General features: G+C 32.1%; 1 protein-coding gene across 1 annotated transcript; it reads left to right on the top strand.

Annotated features, from left to right (window-relative positions):
* Nucleotides 1–8,539: 8,539 nt before the first annotated feature.
* Nucleotides 8,540–10,642, top strand: LOC121232236 (uncharacterized). The gene is made up of 3 exons (XM_041117846.1): nt 8,540–8,959; nt 9,681–9,885; nt 10,092–10,642. Exons 1-3 carry the CDS (start codon nt 8,690–8,692, stop codon nt 10,133–10,135), a joined length of 519 nt encoding a protein of 172 aa, XP_040973780.1. The 5' UTR covers nt 8,540–8,689; the 3' UTR covers nt 10,136–10,642.
* Nucleotides 10,643–13,635: the final 2,993 nt, after the last annotated feature.

Genomic DNA, 13,635 nt, shown 5'->3' with positions numbered 1-13,635 from the left:
GGAATTATAGCACAGTTTGGGTATGGATGGAGGATTTTAATCCCGCATTATTTATTTTCTCTTATGATATATTATTACTGAACGGCAATGTAATGCTTATGACTTACTGAGTTATATACTCACTCGGTGTTTGCTTGTCACCTACTTTAGGTTTCTTGGACTCGTCTTTTTGCGTGCTCGGGACTGTCATCGAAGTCATCACACCGGCTAGCAACTTTTGGTATCTTCTTTTTAGTCGGTCTAGGAGAACATTTCGGCATGTATAGGCTAATATGTTTTGTTGAAATTTGGTATGTAAACTTTTAGCCATGCGAAAATGGCATAAATGTTCGGTTGGATTTGGTTCTATAATGTTAGGTCGTAAGTCTTGGTAATTCGATTTTTATGCCATATGTCATGGTTGATTATTTTTGGTGTTAAAATTCATGATATGGCAATAGTGTAGTAGGGAGATGTTTGACAATGATTAGCCTTTGGCATGGCTAGTCATGATCATAATTTGTAATATGTATGATGAATTACTAGTTAGATCAAGGAGAAATCACGAAATAGGCATAGTTGCTTTAGTAACAGATGCTGGCAGCAGCAGTGACGTGAGATTGAAAAATCACTAAAAATAGTAGGAATGGAATTAATTAATGAATAAATTATGTAATCTAAGCTCGATGAGTCTATTTTCATATAGAAGAAACAAAACGACCATATGAGCTGTATGTTAGGAGATAATTAAACTCTTGTGAAACAGGGCCAGAGCAATTTCTGGATCCCCTGTCCCGACTTTAGAAATTCACCCTAAATTAATCAGAGACAATTAGAAGTCATGCTTTATATGTATAGATTCCCTTTTGAGTCTAGTTTCATTAGAAACCAACGGCATAAGTATTGGAGCTCTGTAAAGGGAGATATCTAAGTCGTAATGCACAAGGGTCAGAGTAGTCAAACCCAGGAACAGGGACGACTTTAACTAATAAACTGTACCAATTGGCCCGACCAAAAATTCTACAAAAATTCTACCATATAGATATATGAGTCTAGTTTCGGGGAAAATTTACGGAACTGGATTTCGAGTTTCAGAACTCAAGATATGATTTTTAAAGTGACTAGTACGCAGATTGGCAGCTTGTCTGGGAAATTTTTAATAAGTGGTTTGAAGTTTGTTAACACCTCGTGTTCGACTCCGGCGACGGTCTCGGGTTCGGGGTGTTACACGAAGCAACGATCTCAAAAACATAAAAATCATCAAAAACCGAGTCAAAACACTTACCTAATCAAGCTACCAAGTTGCCGAATATGAAAACCCCATTTTTGGCTTTCTTCCTTAGTGCATTCGGCCATAAAAGATGATAAATGGCCATCAATTCCACTTTGTTTTATTATTATGTATTTAATACATAATTTACTATTTTATCCTTTGTAATATAACTTAGAAATCATTTAATAGTTGTCCAAAATTGTCCATAAAAGTCCACTATCAACATTAAGGTTATAATTTCCTAGCAAGAACCATTACTTTAAAAGCCAAAGCCAAATAACACCTTTATCAAATAGCATGCTACTTTAGCATTTTAAGCGATTTAATCCTTTTACTAAATCGAGTACACAAATGATAAAATTTTTACACGAAACTTTCACACATATCAATTCAAATACTATAAACACCAAAAATAATATTAAAATATTTTTTGACTCAGATTTGTGGTCCCGAAACCACTATTCCGACTAGGGTCTAAATTGGGCTGTTACAATCTCTCTCTTTAAATAACAAAATAATCTGAAATAGAATCTTCACTTACTATACGGAGGTTACTATACGCCTACACATATAAGCCAAAAGAAGCAAATGGGTGGATTATACTTCACCAAACATTTTATTTCACCACCTACACTCCTTAATCCTGGATTTGCCTAACTTGGGGTGTGACATAGACCAACCGAGGTTATGCAGTTATTGTATGAACCCAGGGCATACTAAGCCAACAGGTCCACACTTGGGGGAAACATTAAGGACAAGACCTAGTTAACACATTTAATCATTTTTTATAGACATAAAAAAAAGAAACAAACAAATAATTTGTTCATTTTTTTCATTACTTTGCATTTTTTGGTAAATTGTAAATATTGATATATTATTTATGTAAAATATAGTAGAATACAATCTAAACTGTTTTCATTTTTTTGTAGATTTTAAATAAATAAGGATATATTATTAATATGAAAAATACATTAGAATACAATAGTAAATTTTTTTTAATTTTTTCTTAGATTTAAATAAGTGTGGGTTTGGAGCTAATGATGACTCCATCAAGGCATGTACTCCCGACCTAGGATTCATACGGGGTCGTCTTGGCCTCCTACGACGACGTTGCCTAGTCAGTTCCTCATTTGGCAGTAGACATGACTTACCGTGATGTCCAAACCATGTCATGTAATTCAAAGAGGTCACCAAATCCAGTGCGAGAATTGGTTCGCCCATAAGTATGAAATTGTACCTCTGCTCCCAAATGTAGATATATTTTTCGTGGAATTTCACCCAATCTTCGTCAATTCTCCTCTGTAAGTCTACCTTGTGTAGTTCTTCAATGTCCTGGGGTGGCAGCAGAATACTTTACCTGAACTCGAACTAGCGCATCACTCGATCTACCGAGATGCATTCTTGAATTCTCGGATTAGTGTATGACATCCATTCAAATTATAGTGGAAATTATAAATTTTATTAAGTACCTAATATTAAATTTCAAATCCTTATGTAAATATTTTATAATTTAAAATTTTAAAAATTCAAAAACTAACATCGGCTTCTAATCATTGATCTAACAGTAGTTGAATATCTTCGAGCTTGTCTGCTATACCCACATGACTCACCTCATTGTTCCACCTATTTAAATAATATGTTATTTCAAAAATATAATAATGAAAAAAATATTATGATAACTATATTATAAAATTAATTTTACCTTATTACGAGTGGGATTCATAAGGGGGTGTTTACTCGAGGATGTAAAAATGGTAGCTGGTACCATGCCCATGATTGAAGAAGTATGCAACCACCGATTTTTTTTTTGCGCCGCCCGACGTATCTCTCGATACAATGTCATCAACACAGTTGATCCCCAACTAAGTCACCCGTTTCTTTCAAGTCAATAAGTTATGGTAGCCACCTTAAATGTACCAGGTTTCGAGATTTATCCGGCATTAGAAGACCCCCGATTAACCTCAGGATAAATGCTTGAGCATATTGTTCTCTTTTCATGGCACTCGCAGAGTTGTTGATATAATTGAAATTTTCTTCCAATCATTTCATCTCTATCTGGCTACCAAAAAACTTGTCTGACACCTTGCCTAATAGTTTCTCGCAAATTGTGCTCCAATTGCCAATGCCCACTGCCCCCGTAACGACTAGCCCATCTACTAGTAAACCGAGTTGTAAAGCTACGTCCTCGAGTGTAATTGTACACTCACCGCACAGATGATGGAACGTGTGTATCTCGGGTCTCCATCTTTCCACTAAAGCGATGATAAGTGTATGATCCAGTTTAGTCCCCCTGGGCATACGAGACACGTGCAAGAATCTTGCCTTTTGCAAGTGTTATTCAATAACACATAATGCCCTTGTAGTTTAATTATGTATGTATGTCTCTAAAATCTAATCTTCGGCCTAATTATACAAACATAAAAAAATTATAAAATTAATAACATTAACAACTTAATAATGAACTTAATTAAATTTAAAAAAAAGTAATAATATTTTCTTACCATTTGCAATTGGACTTCGAAAATAACGAATCAGTGACATTGCTATTATAAAAATCAATTAAAAATAAAGAAATTACGAAATATAAAATTAAAACAATAAGATTATGAGAGAAATTGAATGAAAAATTGAGAACTAAAAAATTGAGATAATTGAGAATTAGGAGAATGAGATTGGAATACACAAGAAAGAAAATGATTTGGATTATATAGCAAATAAACTAAGTCATTTTTAACCGTTTGAAAAAAATTTACCATTGAACTTTTTTACCATTAAGAAAAAATTACCGAAAACACGTCCTATTATTTCTCTCTCTAAAATTGATCTATTTCCTTAAATATAGAAAACAATCTAAAACCCTAAATATTTTCTGAAAACCACATCTATTACTTTTTTCTTAACATTTTTTTTTACTTTGTTCTCACTTTCCATTATTTTGAACAACATGGGTTGATGTAATTGAAATTTATGGGAGATGGGTTTTTATTTGAATGATGATGGGTCAAGTTATCTAAGTAATAAGCATTTCATTTTACTCAAAGTTTTAGAAAAAAGTATTTTTATATAAAATGGCAGACACCCTAATGAAATAATTTTACAAATATATAAAAAAAATTAAAAATATTTATGTATTAAAAGTTAGATTGTATTTTATTTTATTTATTAAAAAATAATAAATTAATCCATGTATATTAAATCAAAAAGCAAACAAATTATTTTGTTAAAAAAATTATCTATTTTTTTGTTAAAATTTATCTTTATATATTAACATGAACATATCTTAAACTACTGTTTGATTATCTTATTTTAACAACACAAATATATAAAATTTTAAAAAAATATTAATTACTCTTTAATTTAATATATAAAAATTAATTTACTTATTTTTATAAAATATAATAAGAAAAGTTAAAAACAATGAAACCTTCCCACGGGGGAAACTGATTGCCTTTAAAAGAGAAACCGATTGATGGGATAAAAACATTGATCATTGATCCAAACTTGAATGTCATTAAAATTTTCCTGACACCGTCCTTTTTTAGTTTTTATGTTACCCCACACTTTAAAAGATAATTCTAAACACATCATTAAATATAATTATAATAAAAAGAAGATCTAAGCCCTTCAAACCCAAAATTCACCAATCACATCACATGATATAATTGTCACCAAACAGTGCAGAAATTGGGCTAAAACCTCCTTTGACTGAATCTGAGATGCAATTTCTGAGCATTTATTACTGATTCTGGCTGTCAGAATTTTGGTAATTTCTATTTTCAATTGGGTGGATCAATTTTTCTTACCGCACGCTAATATTCTAATGCTTCTTTTATTATTCTCTGAAATTAAAATGATTAAAATATATCATAGGTCCTGAACTCTTTTAAAATTTAAAATTTAATCTCTATATTTTAATTTTAAGAGATTGAGTTTCTGTATTTTTTTTATTTAAAGATTTTGGTCCCTCCATCTAAATTTGTCGTTAAATTTAATGGTATCAATACTAAAATAATTATTTTTGCCCTCAACATTTATAGTTAGTCGGTCATACTGCCGTTGGTCCTCACAGCCCAAAATTATATAGAGAATATCATTCTACCACGTCAAATCATGACCATTGGTCAAGTTTACTCGACTTAAATTTACGTGATGAAAATCGTATCAAATCACTACTATCGATTATTTCGACTTGAAATTACGTGATGAGAATTATGTTGAATCACTATCGTCGACCAATCTACTCAACTTGAATTTAGTGATGATTGTATGTTACTTGCCAAATGAAAATATCAATAAAGAGAGTAATATAAAGGCTGAATATAAATGTTCCTATGCAAATGAGTACTAGCTTACCCCTTAGTAGAACATGTAAAATATGCTAACAATTTGGTAAGCATATATGCCCACGTGGCATATTTGATCAAATTTTAAATTTACAAAAGTACAGAGACTTATATTATATTTCAACCGAAAACAAACAAATATGAAGTTACAAAAAATTGACAAAGATTGGCTCACTGCAATCGAAAAGGTTAAATCCCTATAAAAACAATGTAGAAAATCTATTTCTTATGTGGAAAGCAAAAAACAACTTGACATTATATTATATCATACCCTATATCGAGAAATCATAATAAAAGAGTTCAAATAATTCAATATTTTGTTATACCATTATCCAATGAACTCTAATCTTGAAATCGGGAGTGCACATTCCTTAAGATAATATTTCTAGTGTATAAATTTTATTTATATAATTTATACTTAAAATGAAATCTAAATCTAAATTTTTAAAATTCATGTTCTCAAATGTAACATAACAAAATTCATATGTTAAATTTGGTCTACATGAAAATGAAAATTTATGTGCTCCTTTAAAGGCAATGTATATAAATTTAATAATATTAACAGGTTATCACAAAAATCATATGAAAACATATCATTGCACAAATTCAATCGAAAAATAAACGGTATAATGAATGCACAATAATAAAGCTCAAAGATATATATATATAGCTGATTCTCTAAGCATCTAAAGTTTGAATGGTAGCTAGCACTCCAAACTGCACATTATTCCCATTATCATATGACTTGAGTTTTGCTTATTTGAGCTATTTAGCAACAGCTAGCATCAAACGGCTCAAAGAACACTTGCTATTCTTTCTTACATGGACCTACTAATTATGAAAATTAAAATAAGACCCCTATTACCAATAGCAATTATTAACCCTGTTTTCAAGTAAATTCAATGAACAAATTAAAGAATTGCAGCATCAGCCGCAATCCATGCAGCACTGACTGAAAACCGACACAAAATTCCACATTCTATTAACATCGTATATATCCCCATACCAAAGCTGAAAACACAAAGCCGCAACTCGCAGACATGACCGGGAACAAAAGGTCCCTTCATTTTATACCCATTATACCCTTCTTTACATCTTTAGAAAACTTAAAAAAAGTTTAATGATAAATTTGATCATTAATATTTACATGTTTTATTAAAATGACTTTAATTGTATTTTTTTATCTTTTCTGGCATTAATTTTTGTTCTTTTCTTTAATCACTTTTTCTAATAGATTTAATGAAAGTATTGTTAAAAAAATTAATAGGGATGATGTGAAATTTTATTTGTGGAATACCTTTAATGATATTTAATTTATTAATTAGATAACCCAATAAGATAATTAAATTAAAAAATAATAAAATAACTCTTAATTTAGAGAAAATAAATGTAATTATATAAAAAAAATTAACTCAGTAAAAAACTTCTTAGTAAATAAAGGTATGAATTATTGAAACCTTTTAGAAAAAAAAGAGATTAAAACATGGAATTTATTCATTACATCAATTAGAAAATACAGTTTGAAAAAAAAAATCAAAAGTTGATGGCTAAAAAAACTTAAAAATACAATTAAGACTATTTTGACAAAATATGCAAACATAAGTGGTTGAATTTATCATTAAAAAACTATGTAACACCTTTCCAATTACATCATCATTACTTTTGGTTTTATTTTATTTTATTTTTATTGTATCGAATCAACTTTTTTAAGAATTAAAAAAATTAAAAAAAAAGGCTGTTTTTAAACGAGATGATTAGTGAAATGATTAAACAAAAAAAATCAAAGTTAGACCAAAAAAAATATATGATTTTAAATAAATTAATATAGTAGAAATTAAAGGAAACACCATAAGCTATGGAGCACCAGACAATCCTCAAAGGGAACCAATTCTTCTAATTTACTTGCACTGCCCACTATTTAACATAAAATTTTAGCAGTTGTAAAACTCAGGGATAAGCTGAAAACAATAAGTTAAAAAAGGGACAATATTTAAATTTATTTCTTTATTTTGAATCTAAATGAACGGTGAGAAAAGTATATAATAAATACTACTTTTTTTTAAAATGAAAATTTGATAGAATTCCATGCAAGTAATCTTATAAGCTAGAAATATTGGCATGCAAAGAACTCAAAAATATTCCGTTTTCCACAATTATGAGGAGAACAGCCATGAAATTATAAAGTACATATATACTACTTGATAGAATTTGTTCTTTATGATACGAGGTAGCCCCCAAAGTTTTATGTGAATTTGTTCATAGCTTTTCTTCTTTTAAACCAATCTATCTAATGATTAGATACTCAAACTATATTAATCAAGTCAACTTTAACAATTATAATCATTCAAGAAATCCAAGCCTATACTGGGATTATCCTCAGCCATTACATTCTTTAAAAAAAAGTACCCCCATTTTATATACAAAGAGAGGTCCAACGATGCCCCTGTCAATAATATAAAAAGGCAAGAAACATAAGATAGATAAGGTCGAAAACTTTACTTGCAACAGGAAGATCAGCTTTAGGGTACCCAGCAGGAGTCACACAGTTTGACAAAAGCTAATTTGAAGGAGTCCGAGTTGTAAAATGAGAGGATCCTCGAGTAAAAAATTAATTAAACTAATTTTTATAATTTTTTAATATTGTTTATTTTTAATAATTTATTTGCTTTGAATGGGACGGACTGGTTATTTTGAGAACCAATTAGTCAGATCAGTTCAAAATCTATTCCATTGTCAATTTAACCGATTTTTTTAGCTTGGTACAACCGATCCATACTGTTTCGCGGGTCAATCGGTTTTTATTAAGGAATATTGAAAAATTGTTGGTCATTAGATTTGTTAGTAGCAGTTTGAATTAGTTAAGTCAGTTAATAGCATGGTTTGTATGGTCATGTGTTGTATAAATACGTTACTTTGAAGACTAAAAGAAATTCAATTTCAGTTTCTTTTCTTGGCATTCTTAGTATTCATTGTAAACTCAAACATGGTATCTGAGCTAAGGTTTTTTTTTTTTTTGATTAGGTAGTTTATTTGCATGGCTCTAGAAGTTCGTACTGGAAATGAAGGGTTTTAACATCCGTCGTCGTCAGAAGGAATGGATGAGGAGATTACTACAAATCGAGTGGTCAGGAAAATTCAACAACTTCCCCAACACAATACTATCAAACTCAATGAGACCATTTATCTTCTTTGGAAGCAACGGGTTATGCTCATTCTTGAAGGCTATGGTGTTCAAGAATATATTCAAGATTCTGCCACTATTTCACAGTTCATAGTTAATGAAGAAAGTCAGTTAATTGAGAATCCTGAGTTCTTTTTTCATAACCAACAAGATAAATTGCTAGCCTCATGGCTGTTGCCCACGGTAAGTGATGATCTTCTTGTCTATTTGACTATTGCTAGTACAAGCTTTAAAGTATGGTCTACCATTGAGAAGAGATATTCTACTAGATCGAGTGTCAGAATTTCAAGTCTTAAACACATGTTGTACTCATAGAAGAAAGGGAAAATTGTCCATCAAAGAGTATTTACTTAAAATCAAAAGTCTGTGTGATGTACAGAAGGTAGTCTGGTAACAGATCAAGAACAAGTTAGCATTATTCTTGCAGGATTACCCATTGAGTATAAGTCTATTGAGGCAGTGGCCTTAGCTGCTTTAGTTTCTCTTGAACTTCTTGCTGAACTGCTTACTAACTATGAGACACGACAACTTCACTTTATCGCATCCATACCATTGCAAGTTAATATGGTTCAAAAGAAGTCTGGTTTAGAAAATCAATGACTCCCACGAGGGATCTACTAAGAACTACAATCCGAGTTTCAAGAACTTGAGTCAAGGTGGAAGAAACTATTATCGAGGAAGATTTAGAAGATGTAGGTCCTCTCATGGGTGTCCTCAATACCAACTTCGTGGTAAGATTGGTCATGTTGTTCAATGGTGTTACTACTGGTTTGATGAGAATTTTTCTAATGTGTGAGATATCGATCAAAGGAAACAAATGCAAGTTAATTATCATCAGTTTGGAAGTCAATCTTATAATCATTTTTTTGATCAACATATGCAATGACAAGTGGTTTATGGTCAGAAATATGTTCAACAAGATCGGCGTTCTTCTCTAGTTCATGCCAAATTTCAACAAAGCTACCATCTTCAAGCAGGATCATCTTCCCTGTACTGTTATTCTTCAGTTTCCACCAAACCTTTGGATCAAGCTTGGTACCTAGATTCTGGGGTTACAAACTATGTGACTAATGACCTTTCCAATCTTGAAGGTGCATATGCATATACAGGTACTAGTCAGTTGGTTATGGGAAACAGTGATTGTGTACCAGTTTCTAATATTGGATCTTCTTCTCTTCTCTCTAGACATAGAATTTTGCAGCTCAAAAATATCCTTCATGTTCCCTATATTTGTAAAAATTTGCTCTCTATTGCTTATTTTTTTAAAGATAATCACATGTTTTTCGAATTTCACACTTTTCATTGTTTTATGAAGGATTTATAGTCAGAGGCAGTTTTACAAATGGGCCACATTCATAAAGGATTGTATAGGTTTATTGCTTCTCCATGTTGCAGTCTTGGTGCAACTTCTTCAGTTAAGGTTTCAACTCAAAGACAGTCAGTGAATCATGCTCAGCTCATAGCCTCATCTAAAGCCTCAAATATTGCTGACTTGTGGCATAACCGACTAGGACATCCTTGCAATAAATTCCTCCATCAAGTGTTACAGAGTTGCCAAGTTCTTGTAGCAGCATCTTAACTTCCTACTGTTTGTTCTGCTTGTCAGTTAGGAAAGTCTTACAAGCTTTTGTTTACTACTTTTACAACTGTATATAATTTTCCTTGTAAGTTGGTTGTGTCAGACTTACGGGGTCCTGCCCATGTGTCATCGGAGGGGTGTTTGTACTATATTACCTTTCTTGATGCTTATAGTTGATATACCTGGATTTACCTACTAAGGAAAAAGTTAGAGGCTGTTGAAAATAATTTAATTCCAATATCAAGATGTTCCAAAGTGATTGAAGAGGTGAATTTAAATATTTCTTTCCTCTTCTTCAGCAGTTTGGTATTTAGCACAAACTTACTTGCCCTCATATTCAGAGCAGAACGACATGGTCGAGAGAAATCATAGACACATTGCTGAAATCGGTATTACATTGCTTGCTTAGGCTTCCTTACCAATATACTTATAGACACATGACTTTCTCAGTGTAGTATACCTGATCAATAGGTTGCCTACTCCAGCATTACATGGAAAATCTCCACATGAGCTACTCTACAATGCTAAACTTGCGTATCTACATCTAAGGACTTTCGGATGTTGCTACTATCATTGTCTAAGGCCTTATTATAAAAATAAACTTCAATTTCGGTCCAAGCCCTGTGTTTTCCTTGGTCATAGTGCTCTTCACAAAGGTTATGAGTACCTTGATGAATTAGACAGAATTTTTATTTCTAGACATGCTGTGTTTGATGAAACTTGTTTTCCATTTGCTTTAAAATAGGTTCCATTTTTTCAGCAGTCAAATTGTGACCGAGGGTCATCTTCTTAGCTTTCTTAGCAAGCATCTATTCTTATTGTTGTTTCTCAACCTCAAGGCTCTATTTCTTTCACGGCTGCTCTTCCCTTATCTGCTTGTGCCACTTCTTCATCATCACCTAGAGAAAATTAGCCTTATATTGAACTTGGTGTATCTTCTACTATTTTTCTTAGAATTGAGTCTACTCCCTTGGAACTTACTACTTCATCAGCTGATGATTTAAGACATAAGATTGGTGTTTTGGACCTTGGTACAGACACGAGGGTTCCTTCTGGAATTAAGCAGGTTGGAACTGTTTCACCTAATTCTCCTCTTATATATAATGCCCATCCCATGGTCATTCGATCCAAAAGTGAAAATTTCAAACCAAAAGCCTTCTCAGCTGGGTTGTTTGATAAGGAACCACGGACCATTGAGGAAGCCTTTGCTAGTCCTGAATGGACTAAGGCTACCCAATACAAGCATGATGCTCTTTTAAAGAACAACACTAGGAGCTAGTTTCATTACCTTCACACAGAAGAGTAGTTGGGTATAACTGTATAAGTGGATCTTCAAGCTCAAGAAAAATGTCGATGGCACCATTACTAGATACAAGTGTAGACTAGTGGTCAAAGGATATCTTCAAGAAGCTAGAGTTGATTTCCAAGAATGTTTAACCTTGTAGTCAAACCAACTACTATCAAGATTATACTCACTTTTGTAGTCACCTATGGATGGAAACTTCGGCAAGTTGATATCAACAACACTTTTCTAAATGGTGATCTTTGTGAGAAAATTTATATGAGTCAACCTCTCGATTTTGAGGTTTATGGTGACAGTCAACCTTTGGTTTACAAGCTAAAGAAGGATCTATATGGCCTCAAACAGGCTCCTAGAGCTTGGCTTTACAAACTTAAAGAGTATCTAGAGATCACTGGTTTTGTTCCCTCTAAAGTTGATGCTTCGTTGTTCATCAAGGTTTCTGGTGCATTGGTCATGTATGTGCTCGTGTATGTGGATGACATCATAGTTACTGAAAATCAGTCACTTGAAGTGGGTGTTTTTGTTAAGTCCTTGGATCAGCAATTCTCTTTGAAAGATTTGGGGAAGTTGCATTACTTTAGCTCAACTAGTTTATTTTTAAACCAAAGGAAGTATATTAAGGACTTGCTAAAAAAGTGTAACATAGAGCCTTCAAAAGCCTCTTCTACTCCTATGGTTTCTACATGCAACTTATCAGTTCCTTGTGGAAGTCCAATTGATAATGATTTTGATTATCGAAGCATTGCTGGTGCCCTTCAATATATTGTCATTACTTGGCCTGATATTGCCTTTAATGTTAACAAAGTGTGTCAGTTTATGCATAAGCCGCTGGACTAACATTTCAAATCTGTTAAAAGGATCTTGAGATATTTGCAAAGCACCCTTGAGTATGGCATAATTTTTAAAGCTGCACATCGTGTCTATGGCATAATTTTTAAAACTGTACCCCATGTCTCTCTAGTAGGTTATTCTGATGCTAACTGGGGTGCAGATTTGGATGACAGAAGATCCACAACTGGATTCTATATGTTTTTAGGCAGAAATCTTGTAGCATAGGGTTCTAAGAACCAATAGGTCGTTTCTCTTTCCAGTGCAAAAACTAAGTTTCGGGGCTTAGCTTAGGTTACAGTTGAGATCATTTGGCTTGAGTCTCTACTCGCTGAATTACATGTTTCTCTTGTTAGAAAGCCTACTGTTTGGTGTGATAGCTCAGGAAGAGCTGCAACATTTGCTAATCCTATACAATATTCTAAGTTCAAGCATGTTAAACTTGATTTTTTTTTTGTCAGGGAGAAGGTTGTAGTTGGCAAACTGGTAGTTGGCAATATTCCAAGACAAGATCAAGTGGCTGACATACTCACCAAGCCTTTATCCACACCATTCTTTTGTAAGTTCAAATGTGGCTTGGGTGTTGTTGGTAAGTTTGAACAACAAAGTCACCAAGTCCAACATTTGTCTTGTTAAAGAAGCTCTGCCATGGGTGAATATTAAGGAATATTGAAAAACTCTTAGTAGTTAGATTTGTTAGTAACAGTTTGAATTTGTTAAGTCAGTTAATAGCATGGTTTATATAGTCATGTGTTATATAAATGCTTTACTCTGAAGACTGAAAGAAATACAAGTTCAATTTCTTTTCTTGGCATTCATGATATTTATTGTAAACTTAAACAATTTTTTACCTCTCATCAGACCGATACCCTAATCTGTTCCCTATCCAACCAATCAATTTAGATAGCAATGAATATTGGAATTTTTTTTATATTTTTAAAATCATTCTTTTTTGTTTTTTAAAATTTTAATTTTTTTATTTTTTTCTTAATTTTTCTATTTTTAATATGTTTTTATTTAATATATGAAAAAATAATTTTTAAAAAATTTCAAAAAATTTATGTGATTTTAAAGGGTAAAGACCAAATTGAAAAAAATCATAAATGTTAAGGGCAAAAAAGGGTATTTTACCTTTGACATCGTTAACTT

Source organism: Gossypium hirsutum, chromosome A07 (assembly GCF_007990345.1).
Source record: "Gossypium hirsutum isolate 1008001.06 chromosome A07, Gossypium_hirsutum_v2.1, whole genome shotgun sequence".
Lineage (NCBI taxonomy): Eukaryota > Viridiplantae > Streptophyta > Magnoliopsida > Malvales > Malvaceae > Gossypium > Gossypium hirsutum.
The sequence above is the reverse complement of the archived record's forward strand: the minus strand, read 5'-3'. Positions and strand labels throughout refer to the sequence as shown.

Bases quoted from the DNA above. Each gene is read 5' to 3' on its own strand.
- LOC121232236 (XM_041117846.1), top strand. From the start codon at position 8,690: ATGGATGAGGAGATTACTACAAATCGAGTGGTCAGGAAAATTCAACAA. The intron at 8,960-9,680 runs GTAAGTGATGAT...GTTTATGGTCAG, and splicing joins CCTCATGGCTGTTGCCCACG to AAATATGTTCAACAAGATCG. The intron at 9,886-10,091 runs GTACTAGTCAGT...TGTTTTATGAAG, and splicing joins AGGTGCATATGCATATACAG to GATTTATAGTCAGAGGCAGT.